The sequence below is a fragment of the Gracilinanus agilis genome, chromosome 6 (genome assembly GCF_016433145.1).
Source record: "Gracilinanus agilis isolate LMUSP501 chromosome 6, AgileGrace, whole genome shotgun sequence".
Lineage (NCBI taxonomy): Eukaryota > Metazoa > Chordata > Mammalia > Didelphimorphia > Didelphidae > Gracilinanus > Gracilinanus agilis.
In genome coordinates, this window is record NC_058135.1 from 125,343,353 (window position 1) to 125,367,252 (window position 23,900).

General features: G+C 38.3%; 1 protein-coding gene across 2 annotated transcripts in view; it reads right to left on the bottom strand.

Moving 5' to 3' along the window:
* Positions 1-23,900, bottom strand: part of EDNRA (endothelin receptor type A) — a 76,142-nt gene that overhangs the window by 4,094 nt on the left and 48,148 nt on the right. The window contains exons 3-4 of one of the 2 annotated variants that reach the window (XM_044680842.1): positions 17,545-17,743; positions 6,729-6,881 (exon numbers count right to left, since the gene is read on the bottom strand). In XM_044680842.1, the coding sequence (XP_044536777.1) occupies positions 6,729-6,881; positions 17,545-17,743 (352 nt within the window). The remainder of the gene's footprint in view (positions 1-6,728; positions 6,882-17,544; positions 17,744-23,900) is intronic. The other variant, XM_044680843.1, reaches the window with a different exon arrangement.

Below are 23,900 nucleotides of genomic sequence, written 5' to 3' on the forward strand. Positions count from 1 at the left end.
GTCCTGTTAATTAATATTAGGTCAGAATTGAAAACTGTCCCACTCTAGCCATACCCTCTTTATCTTGTGACAGAGAAAAATAATTCAGCAAAAATGATTAGAGCAGAGACTTTGTCTGAGGATGGATTTGATATTCTGCTCTGATAGTCCCCTACATCTTAGCCAATAGGATAGACTATATCTTTCTCCTTCCTATTGGCTGAGATATAGGGGACTATTGGAGCAGGATATCAAATCTAAATCTAGGATCTGAATGACTCTTTCTGTATTTGGACATCAAATTTTCCATTTAGTTTTGGTCTTTTCTTTAGGAATGCTTGGAAATCTTCTGTTTTGTTAAATACCCATACTTTCCCCTGAAAGTATATGGTCAGTTTTGACAGGTAAGTGATTCTTGGTTGTAGACCCAGTTCTCTTGCCTTCCTGAATATCATATTCTGAGCCTTGTGGCCCTTTAGTGTGGAGGCTGCCAGATCCTGTGTAATCCTGACTGGAGCTCCTTGATATCTGAATTGTCTCTTTCTGGCTACTTGCAATATTTTCTCCTTGGCTGGGAAGCTCTTGAATTTGGCTAGTACATTCCTGGGGGTTGTCTTTTGAGGATTTAATGTAGGGGATGATCTATGAATTCTTTCAACATCTATTTTGCCTTCTTATTCAAGAATATCAGGGCAGTTTTCTTAGATAATTTCTTGTAATATGATGTCAAGACTTTTATTTTTTTCCAAGCTTTCAGGTAGAACAATAATTCTCACATTATCTCCCCTGAATCTGTTTTCCAGGTCACTTGTCTTTTCAATAAGATATTTCATGTTTCCTTCTATTTTTTCATTCTTTTGATTTTGCTTTATTAATTCTTGCTGTCTTGTGAGATAATTAACTTCTACTTGCCCAATTCTAGTCTTTAAAGATTGATTTTCCACTATGATCTTTTGATTTTCCTTTTCAGTGGTTTATCCTGCTTTTCATGGCTTCCAGCAGGCAATTCTGGCCTCTAATTTGCTTATTACTTGATTTGATTTTTGTGTCTCTTTTTCCATATGAGCAATTTTGTCTGTTAAGCTGTTATTTTCTTTTTGTATTACTTTCATTTTTTCCCACTTATCTTCCCATTTTTCTTCTATCTTTCTTACTTGGTTCTTGAACTCCTTTTTGAGTTCCTTGAGAGCTTGTGACCAATTTCCATTTTTTTTGAAAGTTTGAATGTGTTTCCTTGTTTATCACCCTCTGCTGTTGCTTCTGTATTTTTCTCTTTTTCTCCATAGAAATTATCCAGAGTAAGGAGCTTTTTTGCTGCTGCTTGTTCTTTTTGCCACCAGTGGATTGGGATTCCTGCATGTTGATTGCTTTCTTAGTTTCTGTCTTGTAGGACTTTGCCTTGGTAGTATCTTCCCAGTCAGAAACCCTAATGAGGGCAGGTAATGTGATGTTCTCTGTGTAGTGCTCCTTAAAGAGTTTTGCCCTGAGGCTATCTTTCCTATCCCTGATGCTTTGGTTGTGTCTAGCCTTGTTTCTGCCCAAGTTCCATGATCTGCTTCCCAGGCTCTGTACTCCTCAGCCTCAGGAGTCTCAAGTCTAACTGCCAAGACTATACATTGACATCTGTGGCAAGTCTGTTGTGCCCTCAGCCAGCCCCCTGAGAATTTAGAGATTTCCCTGACTGCTCTGACTCTGGCACAATAGGTAGTGTGGGGGAGGGGTGATTAGTTTGCACTTTGATAAATATATTTTCAACCCCTTATAGCATGGGAATCCCCAAACACTGCCTACTTTTAAGGCTATATCCCATGGGAGAGAGCCCCTTTGTTCATCTGATTTCTGATAAAAGCTTTTTAGAAGCTTTGTAATGATTGGTTGGAAGGAGATTCAGAAGGTTGCTGCTGTTATACTGCCTTCTTAGCTCTGCCCCTGAATGATTCTTTCTAATCAGAGAAGTGTAGTAGATAGAATACTGGGCTTGGAATCCAGAAGGACCTAAGTCACAGATATAACTGTGGGCAAGAGACTCATCTCTAAGATGGGGATAGTGGTGGTACCTACTTCACTGGGCTGTTGGGAGTCTCAAGTGATACATAATGGATAAAAAGTGTTTCATACAGTGTTATGCTACAATGATACATAAATGCCAGTTATTACTATTCCTATTATTTTTATGTCAGTCAATAAACATTTATTAAGCACTTACTATGTAGCAGGCATTGTGCTAAGGGCTGGGGATACATAAAGATGCCCTCAAAGAGCTTACAATTTAATAGGGGAGATGATAAGCAAACAAATATATTCAAAGGAAGCTATATATACATGTACACACATACACACATATATATGATAAATAGGAAATAACTAAGAGAGGGAAGTCACTAGAATTTCAAAGGTTTGGAAAATCTTCCTGAGGAAGATGGGATTTTAGTTGGGATTTGAAGAAAGCCAAGAAATCCAGTAGGTAGAGCTGATGAGGGAGAGCATTCTAGCATGGGGGATAGCTAGAGAAAATGCCCAGAACCATGAGATGGAGAGTCTTTTTCATGAACAGACAAGAGGTCAGTGTCACAGGATAAAAGAGTACATGTTGGGGAGTAAAGTGTAAGAAGACTAGAAAGTGGGGGTGGAGGAGTATAGGCTATGAAAGACTTTGAATGCCAAACAAGATTTTGTATTTGGTCCTGGAGTCAAGAGGGAGGCATTGTAGTTCTTTGAGTAAGGGGATAACATGGTTGGATAGACATTTTAGGGAAATAACTTTGGTGGCTATTTAAGTGGAGGATGGACTGGAATGGGGAAAAAGTTGAGGTGGGCAGACCCTTCCAAAATCTATTGCTATAATACATGTGTGAGGTGATCAGAGGATCTACACCACAGTGGTGGCAGTGGCAGAGGAGAGAAGGGGGTATATTTGAGAGATGTTGCTGTAAAAATTAAAATTGGTTTGACTAAATATAAGAGATAAAAAATATAAGATTGTGCTCACTGTTTATAACTCTTATGTCACAAGTCTGTTAACTGCTCTTAACAATTTAGTTTAATATAAGAGAGAGAAATGTAGGAAGGAAGTAGAAAGTATTGCCTAGCTAGATACCTCATAATTTCTGTCCAAAGAAGTCCAGCTCACTACCCACAAAGGCTCGCTCAAGTCCCAATCTCCATGAGGAGTCATGGTAGTCTTAAGCCAGTACTCCCAGTGGTATCTTCAGCAAGGGTTCCACCAAGGCAACCCTCTTTCTTGGGCTCCAGTCACTCAGCCAGCAAGCCTCCAGTGCAGAAAGCTCCAGCCCAGCAGAATCCTCCTCCAGGAGAGTCTCCTCACCATGGAAAGAATGAATTCTTCTTCTAGGTCTCATCTTTTATAGCCCTATTTCCACATCACTTCCTGTCTCTCTCCCACTTCATGGGAACCAATCACAGCTTCCCAATTTGTCTAGCACTGGTCAAGGGGCGGGGGAGGGGAGACAGTGCTTGTGGCGTTTTGGAGGTGTGAACTTTTTTCTTGTAAGTGACTTGTGAAGACTCTTAGTGACTTACTAAGTGTTAAATAGGAGTACTTTTAGTTCTTGATTGATTAACTCAAAATAGACAAAGGGAATAAAGAATTTCCTTTTACATTGCAAAGGCTAAATTGGATATGGAGGTGGTAAGAGAGATGATTCCAAGTTGTAAGCTGGCAGCACTGGGAAGATGGTGATTCCCTGTACACTAACAGGGAAGGTAAGAGGTAGGAAGGTTTTAAGTGGAAAGAAAATGAATTTAGCTTTGGACATGTTGAGTAGATATCCAGTTTGAGATTGGAAATACAAGGAAATTGGACATGCAAGATAACTATAACTATAGCATGGGATTCAAACAATAGGGTATGGTCGAGAGTACCATATACCCAGATATATGGCTAAATGGGCCCTCAGAGATCATCAAGTTTAACAGTTCATTTTATGGATAAGGAAACTGAGCCCAGAATCAATCATCATTTGCAATATTATGTAAAGGACTACTTTATGTAGCAGAGGAATCAGGGTGGATTGGACTGGCTTTGAAGGTCTAGGCACTTCAAAGTCTATACTGGATTAGGAAAATCACAGATTGAGATTTTTCTTTGGCCATTAATTGGGGCACATGGTGTTTATTTTTTAAGAATGTGCACATTTAAAAACTGAGCTAGCCACGTAAAAGACAGTCTGTCTGCTACTGGGATCAGCCAACATCAAGAGAAAACTGATTAAAATGGGGATTGGAGGCATAATGCTGTCTTGCTTCTAACCACCTAGTATTAGGTGTGGGCAGCCTATAATAAGCCCACATGACTAGCACAACCACACAAAAGGTTTGTAGGAGAGTTGGTAAAGACAGAGCATCCCTCCACCCAGTCAGTGCTTCTTTGATCTTCTGGAGTTACCAGTTAAGTTGAAATATGGAAAGACAGTGGTCTCAAATAGAACACAATAGAATGGAGGCATTTCTTGCAGAAAGAAGATCCTATGTGGCCCATTTTGCTATAAAGGGTACTGCTGTTTAAAAGAGTCAGAAGAGTTGGGTTCTAGCTACAGGACCAAGTCCCTTGATTCAATTCAGTTCAATACAATCCAGTTCCCCAGCTATTTAAAGAGCCTACAATGGTGAAGGCACCATTCACTGAGCTTCTCTGGACCTTTGTTTTCATATTTGCAAAATGCGGTTCTTTCCTTAATTCTAACCATTCTTAATTCTAACCCTGTGTGATATTAACCTCTCTAAGTGTCAGTTTTCTTATCTACAAAAAAATAGGGATGATACAATTTGTCCAGCCTACCTCTTAGGGCTGTTATGAGGTTTGACTGTTCTGATAATAGAACGGATTCATTATCTCATTAATGTGGATAACAATGCAACTCCCAATCCATCTGTGCCTGCCCATCCTGTACAACTCTTCAGAGTCCACATAAGTTTGCCACATTGGTGGAGTGAGAGAATCCATCCAACATTTTTGTTGCTGTTGTTCCCATTTGGGATTTCCTTGACAAAGATACTGGAGTGGTTTGCTGTTTCCTTCTCCAGCTCATTTTATAGAGGAGGAGCTAAAGCAAAGCAGGGTTAAGTAACTTGCCCAGGTTCACACAGGAAGATGAGTCTTCCTGACTTCAGGTCTGGCAGTCTATCCACTGAGCCACCTAGCTACCCAAGTGAAGAGCAAAGTAAATCCATATGTATTACAAAGGGTTTTGTTTCTCTCCCATTTCCTTCTGCCCCTCTGGGTGGTAAAATAAATGCATATTAACTGAAAAAAAGAAAAGCAACACGCTCCACGATTTTCGGTACAGTGTCAAGATCTAATAATCACATTTATAAGTTTTTCGATTTGGGCCACATACTGACTGTATGACTCATTTCAATTCACTTAATCTCTTAAACTGAGGTATCCTGGCAATTCGCTATGTTTCTGAGATGCAAAAGAACTGCCAATCCATGGTAGCATAAGGAATTTTTTATTGGGAGTGGGATTTTCAATCAAAGGCAAAAAATAGCACCTTTAAGGTTTGCAAAGCACTTTTTCCACAACAACCTGTGAAGGAGGTTGGGAGCAAATATTGTGATTTTCATTTTACAGATAAGAAAATGAAGGTTCTCAGAGGTTTAAATGTTTTATAATCTAGGATCACAAACCTAGAGCCAGTTAGTCAATTAGTAAGCCATTATCAAGTGGCTACTATGTGCCAGGCACTGTGCTAAGCATTGAAAATGAAAACAAAGTCAAAAGACAGTTCTGGCTTTAATGAGTTTATCATCTAATGGAGGAAACAACAAGAAGAAAAGAAATATATACAAACAAGCTATCCATAGGAGAAATAGGAAATAATTAATAGAGAGAAGACAGAATTTTTAAAAAACAGGGATTGGGAAAGGTTTCTTGTAGAAGATGGGATTTTAATGGGGGTTTGAAGAAGCCAGGAGGTGATGAAGGCCAGGAGGGAGCATATTCCATATGTGGGAGATAGCCAGTGAAAATGCTCACAGTCAAGAGACAAAGTGCCTTGTTGACGAGACAGCAAGGAGGGGTCAGTGTTACTGAATAGTCTAAACCTCTCATTTTATAGACGAGAGAAATGGAGTCCGCCAAAGAGATTAAACGCTTTACTAAAATTCTCATGGGTAGTAAGTAACAGATCCTACCCATGAGCTCTTGTTCTGCTTCTCAAAATCCAGTGTGCTTATGATGATGCCTCTTTCTTTGCCCTGGAGTCACAGTAGATGTTAAAATTGAGATTCTGACCCAGGAGTCTCCTCACTCCAAGACCAGTACAAAGGATATGCCATATGAGAAAATGCTTTTAAAACAGCAAAGCACCATGTAAGAATCTGCTACCATATCCTACCATAAATTCACCAAAAGGGATCTCTCCAATAAGGTGGAAGGCTTTCCCACAACTTGACATCATGTGGATACCAATGTAGCCTGGCCATTGGTTATCCCTCTCTCTTACTATATGAATGACTCATCTTTTCCTTGGGTTAGATTGTTTTATGTGACATTCTCCAATTATATAAATCATTCTGAACTATTTCACAATTTGAGCTTTGAGATCATTGGGCTACCTGCCTTCTAAATCCACAAGTTGATTTGGACCATGAAGTATTTCAAAGCATGCATCCAGCTCAAGAAAGAACTCTACTGTCAAGCTTTTGGTTCTCTTTTCCTGTTTGTCTCGAATGGGATGATATTTGTATTGTATTGTATAAATGCAAATCATTGCCATGATTATTACCTGCTTAAGGTGCTCACTGAGTGCAATTCTCAAACTGCCATTTCTTCTGTTGAGCATCTCACAAGTCATTAGAGTATAAAAGATGGCAGTGCATGCTAACGGTACACAGAAATAGAAACCGAAGAGCCACCAGTCTTTCGCATCTCGGTAAAACTGCAAATAGAAGAAGAAGAAAAAAAAGAGAAGAAAAATTATGCAAACAACATGCAAAATACCCCTGAAATATGCAAACAGCAAGGCTGAAGCAAGATCCTTTTAAACAGAGAGAGAAAAAAAAAACTGTTGGTTGTAATAATTCGGAGATGACACAGGAACAGAAAGTCAATTCTTAAGTTGAAAACTCAGAAAACTATTTTACTCTTTTACTAGTACATGGGAAAAGTGTAGGATTTTAAACTTAATATATCCTAATGTTCGATCATGCTGTCGAGGTGATCCTGGGTTCTTGAAAGCCCTGTTAATGGAATGCAAGCTTTGGGAGGTGCCCCTAAGTCTGAAGGGCTTCAAGTGTGGGTCCTGGTGATGGGGGCTGTCCAAAGACCTATCTTGCCCCAGGCCCTGGAAGCTTGGTTACCAAGTGATCAATTTTTTTAGCCACCACAATTCAAGAGATGTGAAGAAACTGTAATTTATATCAGTTGTGGGAGTACCCCATAGGTGAATTAGTGGATTTTTTAGAAAATGATTTTAATTAGAAAAAAAGTTGGTTTCAATTGCCTACTTTTGGGTAAAGAAAGTTCTTTGGTATAAATTAATCTGTATTTTGAAACATGAAGTCATAGCTATGTCATGTAGCATATTGCAAGCGCTTAAAGTGCTCTCCAAATGCCAGCTATTATGATGAGAGGGCAAAACAGTTTTGTGGATAAAATTCTGAACTTGACATCAAGAAAGATCTAGAATCAAATCCCAAGTCTGACATTTATTAACTATGTGATCATCAGGAAATCACCTTCTCTAAGCTTTAGTTTCCTCATCTGTAAAATGGGGATAGTTACCTCACAAGGTTATGGTGAGGATCAAATGTTATGATGTAGGTAAAACGTTTTGCAAACGTTAAGGCACTAAACGAATGTCAATGATTATTTTTTAACTTATTCACAGCTATTGTAGGGCATAAGTCCTTTGAGGTCAGGGGTTCTTTTATTTTTGGTTTATTTATGCCCTAAAGCAGCTAGATGGTGGATAAAGTGCCTGGCCTACAGTCAGGAAGACTCAACTTCCCAAGTTCAAAACTGGCCTCAGACAATTACTAGCTGAGTGACCCTGAGTGAATCACTTAACCCTATTTGCCTCAGTTTCCCTATCTGTGAAATGAGCTCAAGAAGGAAATGGCAAACTACTCCAGTATCTTTGCCAAGAAAACGCCAGATGGGGGTCACAATATGTCAGATGTGACTGAAATGACTCAACAACAACAACAAATCCCCAGGTCCTCTAGGGCAAATATCTTGCACATACTAGGCACTTAATAAGTTCTTAGTACATTTTATTGAGGCTTAGTTTGCTTATGTCCCTTGGGTTGAAGAGTTCTTAATGGACTACATGAAGCTGATGAATGGTCGAAGTGAGTACTTTGGTTTCATAGGCAGTTAACCCTTTGCCTGGTATGCATGCTATGTGACCTCATTGCTGGAAAATTAGAGCCATCAATAACTTTTTTTCCACTCTTTTTTAAAATGCTTACCACCTGGAAGTCATTTGAAGAGCATATCATCTCTGAAGAAGCATAGAGCTTCACTTTCCTGCTGGGGCTGGGAAGTGGTCAGACTAGCTAACCCAAGGATTATTCTGACTTTTTCCTTTAAAATGAAAACTTTGATTTTCACCAGGGATGGAGATTGAAACACTATACTCAGTGACTTCCTGCCTCTAAATGATTAATCTGAGAAGGAAAGAACCCCCTTCTTTCCCATCATTTCCTTCCAGATTGTTTATTTAGCAAGGACATACCCCACACTGTAACATCAGTTCCCACAGTAAAAAATGATAGGACTGCGAAGACTTAGGTAATTTCTGATTATAATACAAACAATGAGAGGCCCCCTGGGTAATATTTACAGTGCTTTCTATGAATATTTACTAAGTAACAAAAATGTTATAGAAAATTACAAAGAAATTAGCTTACTTAGATCTGTTTATGCAAATGCTTCCTTGAAAGTATTTCATTCTACATCAGTTCAATAGTGTGATACAATGGAAAGAGGTGCTGGATTAGGAGTCCAGGGACCTGGGTTTTAATCTTCTCTCTACCACTTAGTTCCTGGGTGATGACAGGCAGGTCACTTAAACCTCTCAGTTTTTTCATCTGTAAAATGAGATTGTTTTTTTGACTTCTAAGTTTCCTGCCAATATAACTCTATGGTTCTATGGTTCTATGGTTCTATAGCACTCTGATTGGGTCTTCTATAGGTAAGGCACTGAGTTAAGTCAATGATGTCCATCTAATCTTCCTCACAACAGTTCTAAGAATTTCTGTTCTCTGGAGCAACAAAAACAAGTAAAGAAATAAATTAATGCAAGATCATTTATGGAAGGAGAGAATGCTAACAACTAAGGAGATGAGGAGAGGCTTCCTGTAAAGAGAGCCTTGTAGAAAACTAGAGAATATAAGAAGGGGAAGTGAGGAGGGAGTACATTCCCAAGGATAGGGAACAGCCTATGCAAAGATGATGGGACAGGAGATGCCAAGTTTGGGAAACAGAACATAAGCTTTTTTAGGATGGAAGGAAGGGAGAGTATTTGAAGACCAATGTGAACAGGAAACCAAGATTAAAAAACAAAACAAAACTTTTGAAAGATCAGCTGTAGTTAGACTATGAAGGTCCTTCCATGTCAAGCTAAGAAATGAGCATTTTATCTTAGAGGGCATAGAAAGCCACCAAGGTTCTTGAGCAGAAGAAAAATAAAACCAGACACGTGCTATAGGAATATTATTTTGGAAGTGCGGGGAATGATGGATTAGAGAGAGCTGGAAGCTGTAGAATGGGAGCTGGGAGTCCAGTAAGGTTATTGCAGTAGTCTGGGTAAGAGGTGATAAGGGCCTTAACAAGGGTGTTATGGTCTCTATCACAATGATAAAATCTGCTGGAGAAAAGGAATGCCAAAGTGGAAGATTTGAGCCAAGTTTAAGCTATGTCATTGATGTTAGTATTCTATCCAATTCTGCAGAGCACAACCCATCCATGCCTACCCAATCTGTGCAGCTCTAACCAACATCCTATGTAAATTCACCATAGGAGATCAGTCCATTGTACTGAGGGTACTTCTGTTTTCTCAACAGAAGGAGATGCCAGATGACTGAATGATGGGACAGTCAGTTACTTCTCATGGTTGTTAAGTGATTTGTCCACTTTTTTTCATTCATGCATTTTTTCCCCTAGGACAAAGTAGGTTAAATGACTTGGCCAGGGTCAAGCATTTCATGCATTTTGGGGGATATCTTTTACTTCTCTTTCCATACAACCTTTTGCCAATCCACATCAGTGAGGGATTTTTAAAAATTTTATTCTCTCTCCTCCAGAAATGTGAGGGCTGTGTGCGCAGTATTTTTCCCAATGCCTGCTGTCCTGTTGTCAAATGCGAAAAGCTGGATGTTGGCTCCATAATTTCTGGGAAGCAGGCTTACTAGCTCTAGGGTGGGAAAGGCTACTTCATGTCTCTAGGGTGCTTTTTCTTAGGGGAGTACTGCCAGCATGGTTAAGTCAATGGAGTGTGGGAGTGTGGGAAGCCAATAAGAGAATAGATAAAAGAGATGATAAATAGATCTTGACATGGGAGGTGGGATGAGGTAGAGAATGGTAGGTCTAACTTGTAGGTGAGGAAGAAGGTAAGAAAAGAGAATAAGAAAGAGAGGAGAAAAAATATTAGGAAAGAAGAACCACGGAATCTAAGAACTGGAAGGGACCTCAGAGATCAGCTAGTCTAATCCACACTTGAATAGGAATCCTCTTTAAAACATACTTATCAAGTGGGCATTTCAATCAATGAACCAATCAATCAACAAACTTCTATTAAGCACTTTCTATGTGCCAGGTACTCTGCTAAGCACTGCAGGGACAAAAAGGAGCAAAAGGCAATCCTTTTTCAAAAAAAAAGGAAAAAAAAGGAGCTTACAATCAAATGGAACTTGCAATCAAACCTACTGATTGATTGAATTTGAGTTCCCTGAAGGTGGGATGATGCTTTTTGCTTTTCCTTTTATCCCTAGGAATTAGCACAGTGCTTGGAACACAGAGAGTGATTATTAAATGCTCGCCGAACTAAATAACAGTGGTGGTGTGTCAGCTGGTTTTACAGAATTGTTTTTCTGAATTTCAAGAGAGGGCTGAGGGTCAGTGGAGGGGGAAAGCATTATTCAGAAATGACTATGACACAAAAACAAAAAAAAAAGCAGGATTGAAATTTTTATTTTAAAATTTAAAATTTACTTTTTTCTTGAAGACTTATAAGTGACTGGAAATCTACTGTCTCCTGAGGAATTTTATTTAATGGCAGGGGTGGCTCTATTAGGAGAATTTCCCTCTATATTTACTTCTTAGCAACTTCCATCTGTTATGCCCACTAGAGCCAGGGAAAGTCTGGTCACTCTTCAACATGCCAGGCATTCAACTACTTGAAAACAGCTAAAACACTCTTGTCTGGCCTTCTACTGGCTAAAAATCCCCAGTTCCTTCCATTGATGCTTGCTCATATGGCATGATCTCATCTTCTCTGATCACACTTCAAATTATTATTAATGTCTTTCCTAAAATGTGGCACCCAGAACTGAACATATAATACCAGATACAGTCTAAGGTGGGAGAACTAAGAGAAAGAAGAGGGGAAGGAAAAGAGAATCAAAAAAAGATGTTTGTAAGGTAGAGAATTGTAAAGCTGACCCCTACAACTGTTTAGGGTGTCCTTTGATTGTAGTAGAGCTACAGGTTGATGACTACTCCTCAGAGTGTAATGTCTGCCATCGGATCACAGCCTTGCTCTCATTTCCATGGCATCTCTGATCTTGGTATTTGAACACTAGATGACAATAGTTGGGGTAGTTATATTGTATCATGTTACTTTTATGACTCAAAATCTTTAGTCATCTCCTATCTCCTCCGAATAAATTTCAAACTGCTCTACAACCCTATCTTTTGAGACATTTCTTATTATTCACCTTAAGCCACTCTATGCTGTAGCTGAACTGGACTCCATTCTGCCCTTTTGAAGAAGAGGCATTGCATCGTCCTGCTGCTCTCTCTTTACTCACATTGCTCCCTATTCCTGGAATGCCTTTCCTTTCTTTCTGTACCTGCTGATGACTGATTTACTCACTTAGATATCTCCCCCCAAAAGTTTCATTGATGCCTTTTGTTTAGACGTTATAGTCTTTTCTTGATACCTTTAAGCCCATTTAAAATGTGACTTCTCTATGGCATTTTCCCTTCCCTTGGAGTAAGGAAGGAGCCCATCCTTGGGAATTTATATTATACCTCTCTAAGGTACTTACCATATAAATAAAAATGATTGCTGCAGATTATGGTTATCTCAATCAATCCATCAATAAACATTTATTAAGTGCCTATTATGAATCAGGAACCACTGGATGTCCAAATGTGAAAAAAGAAAGAAAGTCCATATCCTCAAGGAGCATATGTTCCAATGGGAGAAGTCAGCACTGTGAGATTAAAAATTAATATCCAAATACTCCAAGTATTATATTTAATAAGATTTATTTAAAATAACTTTAAGTAAGGGAAGAAAAAGCCCTAGTAAAGAAATCTAGCTTTCCCAGTTGCCAAAGCGGGGAAAAAGGAGCGAGAGGCAGAGTTACACACAATCATATACAAACAACATAAGCACGCAATTTGGGGACGAAAAGGAAAGGAATTCTGGGAGATGAAGTCCAAGGGTTGAAGATTTTCTAATTACCCAGCCCACAAAAAGAAGCTGAAAAGTGGAGGGAAGTACCCAACTTGGAGATCACGATGGAGAAGTCAGAGAGATCCCAAATTTGTGCAGTTAAGTGAAAAACGAGATGTCTGAGCATGCTGTCTGATTAAGTGAAGTTCAGAGTTCATCGCCCTACTCTCTAATCAGAGAGGCAGAGGGTAGTAAAGAGTGATCAAGAGTGCCAAGGTGTGTGACTTCGGACAAGTCATTTAGCCCTGTTTGCCTCAGTTCCTCATCTGTAAGATGAGCTGGAGAAGGAAATGGCAAATTGCTCCAGTATCTCTGCCAAAAAAAACCTAAATGGGGTCATGAAGAGTCAGACATGACTAAAATCATGACTGCCCAACAAATCTAGGCTGATGAGATCTTCTAGGATGATTTTAATGAATTTTCTGGGGCAGGTAGAGAAGGCCTAAAGTAGTACATCTAGTTATCTCTGTTGGTGTCTTTTCGTTCTACTAATCTATCAGTTACATGAAGGTGATGATCCTTTCCGTATCTGAACTTTGTGATATAGTAGTCAAGAGGGCTCATGCCAACTTTGATTGCATTGAGATTTGTAGAATTCAGAAATTCTTAGCCTTTCTATGTTCAAGTATTGTCAGATCACCTCTGAATTAAAAAAAATTCACTTCTGGGCTTCACAGTTTAGGAATGCCATTGATAAGTTGGAAAGTGCTCAGAGGAGGGAAATTAGGATGGTGAATGGCCTCATGAGAATCGAGGAAATAGGGATGATTAGCTCGAAGAAGTCAAAACTTAGTACTGTCTTCTAGTACAGAAGGGATTAAACTGTTTGGTCCATAAAGGCCAATTTAAATTTAACATAAATTTAAACAAATTCAAATTTAATATAAAGAAAACCTCCCTAACAATTAGAGCTGTTAAAAAAAAAGATAGGCTGTCTCAGGAAGGAGATTCCCTAGAGGACCCCAAGCAAAGGCTTAATGACTAATTGTGGAATAACTGTAGGGAGGATTCTTATTCGGGTAGGGGTTGGACTGCATGGTCTCTCAAGTCCTTTACAACTCTGACCTTCTATGATTCTAGACATATTGGCAATTAGTGTATGTTGATCTCTTGTTGACAATCCCGGGGACCAATTCCAGCTAAAGAACTTTTTGGCAGAATGAGAAAGTGAAAAGGGACCTCTGATTTTCTAAGCAAACCATTTGTACTAATTATTTCTTTTCCTTTAAAAGGAAGCATTTCTTGGCGAAGAATTCAGCTTACCTATAGAGCTCTTATGATGGATTCTATTATGAAACTAAAATGGTACAATGGTATTATACAAAACAAAGACAGAATTTCAAGTACAAATTCAGGCTGAAATCACAGGAGTTGAGTGTTTTCCTCCACTGGCTACAGGATTTCCTTTCTTTTGTTTCCACGAAAGACAAATAGGAGATAATTTTTTTTTCTCTCTAAACACATTTCTTGGAGAATAGTCCCTCTGAACAGCTTTGGAATTGCTATCTAGATGCCTCTCGGGTGCAGTTATTATGGTCGAATTTGCTTTTAAGTTTTCTTCCAAGTGAAAGGAAAATGAGCATAGTAAAAGACTCCTTATCTTTAGGAAAGATTAATTCTGGGAAGTATTTGCAAATTTTAATTCCTCAAACCAATAAAATGACACTGTATAACATTTAATAAAATATTTGGAGAGTATCAATTTTGCCATTTCATCTATGAATCTTTTCTTTCTGGATTTGGAATGGAGGACCTGAGTGAGACTCCTGAAAAGTCTAAAGGTCTGGGCTCTAATGATGGGTTCTCTCTCAAGGTATGTGATTCTAGTCAAGCCACTTAACCTCTATGGGCTTCAATTATTCATTTGTTAAAAAAAAGTTGGATTGGATGTCTCTAAGTTTTCTATGAACTCTAATGGTCTATGAATATCATTTTTATGAATAAAATATATACAAGGGATTATTCATGTTCTGGTCTAATTATTTATGTGGGCACAAAGAGGTCTTAGGTTAAGTAACTTTGTCAAATAATCAGATGGGCTTTATAATTACTCAAATATAAAGTGTCCAAATAGTAATAAATCAAGAATATAAATTTCCCTTCCTAAAAATCTATAAACAGATGACTCATGAGATTCAAAGTCACATTTACTTTTCCTTGTTAGTTCTTAAGTCTATAACCCAAGGAGAAGTCATTAAATCCTTGGGCTCTTGTAATATGGACTATCCAGACTCAACAAGGCAAATGTTTCTTTCTATTCATTTTCCAAAATGAAGACATATTACTGTCTCATTTGTTCTCCCTTTTCTTGTCTTATATTTTCCCAGCTGGCTTACTGTTGTCATAACAGTTGTATTTCTGATATAAATCTCAACTGACCTTATTTTATCTTTTCTATGGACGCATATGATTCCTTTTAGGAACACTATTCTTTAATGCATACTGTAGGACTTTTGAGGGTGCCTTTGCCAATTTCCAAATGGATGCTTCTCCAATTTCTAAATTATATCAAGTTCTTCTCAAACTCATCAGTGTTGGAGTGGGTGATTTTTGGCTTTTTGCTTCTTTTTTCACCCTCATTCCTAGGCAACTTGGATTACTTTACTTTTAGCAGAACTGTATTAATGAATTAATTAATACTAAATCATACTAAATCTTAATTGTTTTGTAATCTGAGTGCTCTATTCCCATCCATTTCTGTAGGGAGTTAAGAGGAAGTCCGAATTAATATGTCCACTCTTTTAAAGTCATTGATTGATTGATTATACAGATAATTATTTAACTATAAATATCATTCTATAGATAATTGAGTTAAAATTGGAAGTTTTGGACCAAAAATTTCAAGTTATTTTCTCACATTAATGTCAGGCAGAAAATGCCAACCTTTTACCTTTTGTGGGTTATGTTCACTTCATTTATCTATCACTAGAAGATTGACTATTAAATGGCAAATTTTTTTTGGCCATTAGAACCTATTGAAGTCTACCTACCTAATGCAGGGAGGCAGCAGTGTACTTGAGGGAGTTCTTACTGCCTCAAGAAAGTCATGTAGTTAGATTTTCAGTGTGAACATGTATACCTTGAAAATTGGTACACACTGTTACAAATCAGGGCTTGATTTATTGTTGTCCTTGACTTAAAAGTGGTTAAGAAAATGTTAAGAATGCAGATTAAACTTAAAAAGTATTTTGTGTATACATTTTTCCCCAAGAGTTTATTGATAAACATTTTCCAGCACACCCCTGCATAGAGGGGTTGTAATCTTTAAAGGTGAAAAGAATTCTCACACTACTAAAACCAACGGTCCTTTGAAGTTGGAAGAAATCTTGGCACGAGAAGCAGCTGTGAAACAAAAGATGTAGGTTTTTAGGAAAGCTAGTTTGGCAATTCCTATGAACTCTGTTTACTTAAAAAAAATTGAAAACTGGGTAATCAGTCACCTATAAAACCACTAATTTTGTGGACTTTCCAAGATATGGAAACATACCCTGACATGCCTGCGAATGATTAAGTTTTAGAATATGAGTAGCATGAAGCTTACATTGAAGCAGTAAATAATACTGATTTAAAGAGAAATAGTTAACCCTTTGGTTACTCTTCTTAGTCCATATGGAACTTATTTTTGTAGAGAATGTGTATTTTAAAACAAATTTTCCAGTGCACTTAAACTCCTCGGTTGAATGAGGTTGTTTGTGGCCAGGTGTGTTTAAAAAATTGGAATTAAAAAAAATCTAAATGGTTTTCATTAAGTTGAGTCATGCTGTTCAGATATTCATGTGACCATAACAGGAGGATAGATTCTTTTACATACAAACCCTATGAGTTTTGCTGATTTAGTAAGAAATGAATGTGATGGAGGAATGTGGATTTTCCCAGGACATGTGAAATTTGTAACCCTCTTTGTGAGCCTGATAGATTATTGGCTCATAGATTTGGAGCTGAAATATATTTGAGAGATCGTTTAGAATCTCCCTTTTATTTAATAGATCTTGAGGCCAGAAGGTTAGGGAGCTTGTCTTTAGACCATATTGAGGCAAGTAAGTAGAGAATTGAGATATGAACCTAGCATATTCTTCACTGTACCAAGCAAATTCAACAATGTGTAATAATAATAATACATAATATTCTATATACACAGCTATAATTTTTTTGAAGGGGAAGGAAGGAAAACACATTTATCAAGTGTGTGCTATGTGCTAGGCACTGGGCTAAGCACTTTATAAATATTATCTCATTTTATCCACACAACAACCCAGAAATGTAGGGTCTGGACTTGAACAAAGATGCCAAAAGATCCATTTTACTCATTTCCTCATTAAGTTGACAACTTTTGATTTGTACTACCTGGATTACTTACACATTCTGAAATCATCCAACAGATCATCCCGGAATAACAGATTTTTAGAGTGTTAAGGGACCTCACTAGCTATCCAGTCTGGCTCTTATTTAACAAGAATCCTCTTGCTCAACAAATATCCATCCAACCTTTTCTTGAAGACCTCCAAAGAAGAGAAACTGACTTACCTCCTAACATAGCCCATTCAACTCTACACAGCCCTAATTGTTGGAAGTTTTATCTAATATCAATTTCAAGTTTGCCTTTCTGCAATTTGAACTCATTGCTTGTAGTTCTGCCCTCTGGATACAAGCAGAACAAGTCTAATCTGTCTTTCATATATGACAGCTCTTTGAAGATAGCTATCACATCTATTCACATCTATTCTAAGATTTCTCTTCTCTGGTCCAAGGTTCTTCATTTTTTTCCAACTGATCCTTATATTCCTAACTTCAAGGTCTTTTGTCATTTGGTCGTCTCCTCTAGATACTTTCTTTCAGTTGTCAGCCCAAATGCTTACAGAATTAATGCTTAGTTAGAAAAGAACAGCTCCCAATTAGATTATGTAAAAGTAAGTACCTCCATGAACTTGTTTGTGGGATTGAGCATGCAGGTTTTGTGTTCTTTACCCTTATACTCAAAGGGCACCATGACAAAGCCAATGGCTTCAGGAATAGCCAAGATGAAGGATAGAATCCAGATGGACACAATTTCAATGGCAGTGATCAAGGGAATCCCAATTCCCTGAACTCGACTCCATGAGGCAACTGCCCTGTACCTGAAATAAACATGTGAAAGAACAACTATTAGATCACATGGGAAACCCTCAAAATGGAAACATCAGCCTAAAATGGTTGAGATCAGACATTTACAAAGTGACCCATTCTTAGAGGTGGTTCATAACTGTGACTGAATAGAAATATGAAGCTGAATTGCATTCAGCTCAATTTAACAAAAATGTAGTGACTATTGTGTGTTCTTATATGTGATAGATATTAGAAGGGTGCCATAACTCATAGAGTATTGGTCCTGGAAACAGGAGGACTTCTTCCTGAATTCAAATCTGGCCTCAGGTACTTCCTTACTAGCTGTATGACCCCAGGCAAGTCACTTAACCTTGTTTGCCCAGTTCCTCATCTGTAAAATGAGCTGGAGAAGGAAATGGCAAACCACTCCTATATCTTTGCCAGGAAAACCCCGAATGGGGTCACAATGAGTCTGATACAAATGAGACGACTAAGCAACATTAGGATTACAAACAAAAACAAAAAATAGCTGCTGCCCTCAAGGAGATCACAATCTTTTAGGGAGGATACAACATGTATACTGAGAAGTAAATAAAAATCAATTTTAAAACATTTTTTAAAATGATAAAAAGAACATATAGTAAACAATAATATATAAACTATATAATAAATAATTCATAAATAAGTAAATGAGAAGTAATTTGGTGGGGTGTAAACAACTGGGAGACCTGAAGAGGCATCCTGTTGGGGGTGGTACTTGAGTGCTAAAGAGAGGAGGAGAACATTTCAGGCACAGAGAAGAGTCTCTATAGAGACAGAGAGGTTGGAGATGGAATATTATATAGAAAGGGAACAGCAAGGAGGCCAGTTTGGATGAAACAGAGTAGATGAGGGAGAATAATATGACAAAAAAAAGTCTGGAAAGATAAAGATAAATCTCAACAAGGGTAAAGGGGCTTTCAAAATTTATGTTTTTTTTTTTTTTTCTGTGAAATGAAGGGATTGGAGTAGATATCTCAGGTATCTTTTAACTCCAAATCCTATCATCTGAAATATAATATAAAATATACTGTATTTTAAAAATGAATGAGGGGCAGCTGGGTAGCTCAGTGGAGTGAGAGCCAGGCCTAGAGACAGGAGGTCCTAGGTTCAAACCTGGCCTCAGCCACTTCCCAGCTGTGTGACCCTGGGCAAGTCACTTGACCCCCATTGCCCACCCTTACCAATCTTCCACCTATGAGACAATACACCGAAGTACAAGGGTTTAAAAAAAATGAATGAGAAAAAAAGTCCATTTGCTATATTTTAAGCACTGTATTAAAACGTAGTCAGGAGGACTTGGGTTCAAATATGGCCTCAGACACTTCCTAGCTATGTGACTCTGGACAAGTCATTTAATCTGGATTGCCTAGCCCTTGCCTTCTTATCTTAGATTTGATACTAAGACAGAAGATAAGATTTTTTTTAAACCTTTGAGTATAAAAAGAAAATCCTTGGCCACAAAGAATAAAGGGAGTGGTGGTGGCCAAAGAGAGATGTTTTGGTTTGGAAAGTGACAGGGATGGGAATAATATGTCTGCCATGAGAAAAGTAGAGGTTTTGAAGAAAGGGTGGTATAATGGAAGAGAACTGGGTCTGGAGTCAGAGGAACTGGGTTCAAATCTCGCCTTTGTTACTAGATCCTGGTACTTTGCCACTTTGGCCCTCAGTTTTATTACTTGTAAAATGGCTAGTCTGAACTAGATGACCTCTCTGTCCCTTGCATGGTAAAAAGAGCAGTCAGGGGGCCAGAGTAAAAATCCTGGCTTTATTATTATTTATTCATTATAATTATTTATCAGGTTTTAATATATCATATTATAATGTAATATATTATTTATTAAATTATTTATTATTATTTATTGTTACACGGTGTGAAATTAGGTAAATCGCTATCATGAGGAAATTGGATTGCTGGAAACTGGACTCTAAAGTCCCTTTAAACTCAAAACCTGGGATGCTTTATAACCTCAGCCTGTGCAAATTGCTAAAAAGGATCATTAGATGGGAAGATATCTTCAGTGTATCTTATTCCACCCACGAGTATTTGTTATAAAGACAACAACATCCCTAAAACAGAAGTGAGTATCGCAGCTCAGTAAAAATAGCTAAGAGTAGCTTTTAGAGACTTTGGTCTAATTCTTTGCTTATCAAACAAGCTCTAAATAGATATTGTAAGGGTGGACCTAGGTAACAGGTGGCTCTGTCCACTGCACATGCCTGATGGAATACTGATTATCTTTTCAGCTAGCTCTCAAATTGGAAATGAATAAATTAGCATTCAGATACACTAATCAGTTCATGAATTGGATTAGTATGAATTAGTCCTTCATTGCCAAATCACATCTGGATGGATGCGTTCATTCAGCAAACATAATTAAGTAAGTACTTCTTTTGCACAAACCACCTGCCAGGTGCTGAAGAAGATAAAAAGATTAAATAAAGCTTCCCTTTAGGAACTTACTAGCTAGTAGATGAGATAAGACATTTGTACAGTAACTGTCAGCTACATACAATGGCCTGTTTTTTAAAAACTCTTACCTTCTATCTTAAAATTAATACGAGTATCAGTTTCAAGGCAGAAGAGGGGTAAGGGCTAGGCAATTGGGGTCAAGTGACTTGTCCAAGGTCACACAGCTAGGCAGTGTCTGAGATCAGATTTGAACCAAGGCGTGGCTGTCTATCCACTGAGTCTCCTAGCTGACCCCCATATAGTAGTGTTTTAAGGTTTCAAGGAGCTCTATCTATATCTGTTCCTTCTACTAACCTTATCATGTATTATGGGTATTATTATCACATTGTATAGACGTTGTGCAAAATATTTCTATAAAGTTACTAACAGAAGACTGGAAGAAACAAGCTGCAGAGTGTCACAGTTAATAACAATAATAATAATGATGATAACTAATAGTATTTTTATAGTGCTTTAAAGTTGTCAACATGCTTTACACATATTATCTTGTTTTATCCTCACAACAGCCCATGTGAGGTAAATACTATGATGATCCCCATTTTACAGATAAGAAAACTGAGACAAGCAAGTTAATGGACACATCCAAGATCTCATAGCCAGTATGTGGCTGAAGCAGGATGTGAACTCTCAAAGCCCCGTGTGCATTTAGTGCCTGAGCTCATTGTGCAGGGAGCCTGAGGGGTTCATAGAAAGACAGTTTGAGAGGCGGGACCAGACAGACTGTATGAATGTAGTCTAGGTGTGTAAGGGGGAAATGAGTAATTAGTTGATCCAAAGGCTGGCTGGGGGCTCTTTCCAGGGAGGTTCTTTGATTTCCTGGCCACTGATCTCTCCACATTTCACTTAGGTAAAGTCTTTATGATTAATCAGAGGAGAGTCACAATGAATGACTAAATTAAAGACAAAAAAATCAGTCTGCCGGTTCTGTTTCGTGGTGCCTGAGACTCTGCAGGTGTTCCCTCCAATTGGCCAGGAATCAATAGTCTGACTGTGTTCCTCCCTTGGAGAAGAACCTGGAAACGTAAACTGGGGAGATGTCATCCAGATCATGCTGGCTGCTTTGGCTGCCTCGTCCCCTGGGATTCCCAACCAGGATGGAGAGATTTCTAAGGACTTTTCTGCTGAAGTGGGTTATTTTTGGCACTCTGAGCCCAGTGCAGGGAGTAACCCAGAGATGGAGTGAAGAAGCATTAGGCAGCAGGAGGCATGGGTTCGACCAGAGGCTTTGTCACTGATTTTCTGTACAAATTTGGGGGAACTTTCTTAACTACTGAACAAATGGTTTATGGGGTGGTAGAAGGAACCTGCTGGGTCAACAAGTCCAAGTCAGTCATTTTCCAGTCTAGATCACTGCATTTCCCACCTTCATCCCCTAAATTCTTTTCTCTTTACTTCTCTGTCTATATGTTCTTCCTTAGGATAGAAAGGAAGCTCTTGAGGGTAGGAATTTTTTTGTTTGTTTCTTAGCATAGCATAGGTAGCTGGGTGGCAAAGTGGAGAGAGCTCCAGACTTGGAATCAGGAAGATTCATCTTCCTGAGTTCAAATCTCCCCTCAGAATCTTGCTAGTTGTGTGACCCTAGGCAAGTCACTGAACCCTGTTTGCCTCTGTTTCCTCATCTACAAGAGGAGCCGGAGAAGGAAATGGCAAACCATTCTGGTATCTTTGCCAAGAAAACCTCAAATGGAGTCACGAAGAGTCAGACTCAATTGAACAATAACGACAATATTCCCAGCTGTCAGCACAGTACCTGGCGTATAGTAGGCACTCGTGATCTGATTCAAGAGCAGGAAACTAAGGTTGAGAAGAGTAAACAAATTTGTCTAAGGTGACACACAGCTTCTCAGGTTATGGACCCCAGTCTTCTGATTTCAGATCTAATCTTCTTTTTAAGTCATCAAGATGCCTTTCTTCTTTAGTAAAGTGGGAAGAGCAAACTAACACTGCTATCCCTTTGGAAAGCTCAAACGCAGTCAAGGCAAAGTTCTTTACTATCACTATCAAAATCTCAGGGAAATTTAGGGAGGTAGTAATAAAGCTATTTCTCCCAATTTTCTGGATTAAGCAAACTGGAGAATGTAGTAGTTGTTGGTAATAGTTAGGAGAGGCATGTCACTCCTTTTTTCAGTTCTGCAAAAAGTGGGATTTGGGGTTTTAGAGTGTAGATACTCTCATAATAGTAACAAAAACAACAGGCAACATTTGTACAGGGCTTTAAGGATGGCAAAGGAATTTATACATGTTATTTTATTTTATCTGTCCATCCCTGAAGTAGATACAATTGTCCTCATTTTACAGATGAAGAACCACAGGCAAATAGAGGTTAAGTGACTAGCCCAGGGTCATAGAGCGAGTAAGTATTTCAGGCAGGATTTCAGTGTGATCTTCCTAGATAAAATAAGATCACATACTTCTTTCCTCAGCTCTACCTGAATAAAATGCCCAGGGCTAATTCTGTACCAGCCTAACTGGCTGTCTGAGAGTAAATCAAGAAATGCCATTTCCTATTTTTCTCAATAGGGCCCTGTGCTTGATAAAAGGGTTAAAATAGATTGACTCCTTGATTTCGAGTAACTTCCAATTCATCAGCCAGGACAGAACAGACTTGGACAGACACAAAGAAAAATAACTCAAATACCTGCTTTGCAAGATCATAAATTAAGTAAGAGATATTGACCTTAAGATTCTTGGACTACTTTTTGCTTTAATGCTTTTCCAATTATAAGATTCAGATTTCAAACTTCAGCTCCAACAATTTAAAAAATGAAATAAAATCGGGTCTCTTGATCTTTGGCATTTCACATCCTTTAGCCCTATGTCAAAGTTGAATGAAAACTGCTTTTAGAATTACTATTAGGAAAAGAACAGTACGCGTTTCATAGAACAGGATGTATAATGCTTGCTATTATATCTTCATGGTTTTATACTTGAAATTTTTATTGCTTTTCTAATAGGAATCGATGATGATATTGTTGTTTGGTTGTTTCAGTCATGTTTGATTCTTTATGACCTCAGTTGGGGTTTTCTTGGCAAAGATACTTGAGTGGTTGGCTATTCCCTTGTTTAGCTCACATTACAGATGAGGAGACTGAGGCAAAGAGGGTGAAATGACTTGTACAGGTCATATAGCTAGAAATGTCTGAGGCTAGATTAGAACTCAGGTCTTACTGACTTCAGGCCCAGTTCTCTGTGCACTATGGTGCCACTTGCCAACCATCCATGATCATGAGTGAATTTAAGTCAGAGGCAAGACTCAAACTCAAGTTTTCTTGACTTCGAGGCTGGTCCTCTATGCCCTGCTTCTTCTGATATAAAAATAGAGATTATTAGAGTTTTTTTATTTCTTAATCATGACTGGGTGTATTTTCTCAAAAGCAGAACAAGGGGGCAGCAAGGTGGCTCAGTGGATTAAGAGCCAGTCCTAGTGATGGGAGGTCCTGGGTCCCAATCTGGTCTTCTCACTTTTTTAGTTGGGTGATCCTGGGCAAGTCACTTAATCCCAGTTGCCTAGCCTTTACTATTCTTCTGCCTTGGAACTGACATTGGTATTGATTGGAAGACAGAAGGTAAAGGTTAAAAAAAAAGTAGATCGAGAACTGTACAGTTGAAAATTGTTAGTTCACCCATTCATTAACTTAAAAAACATTTATTCAATTGAATTCAACCACCATTTATTA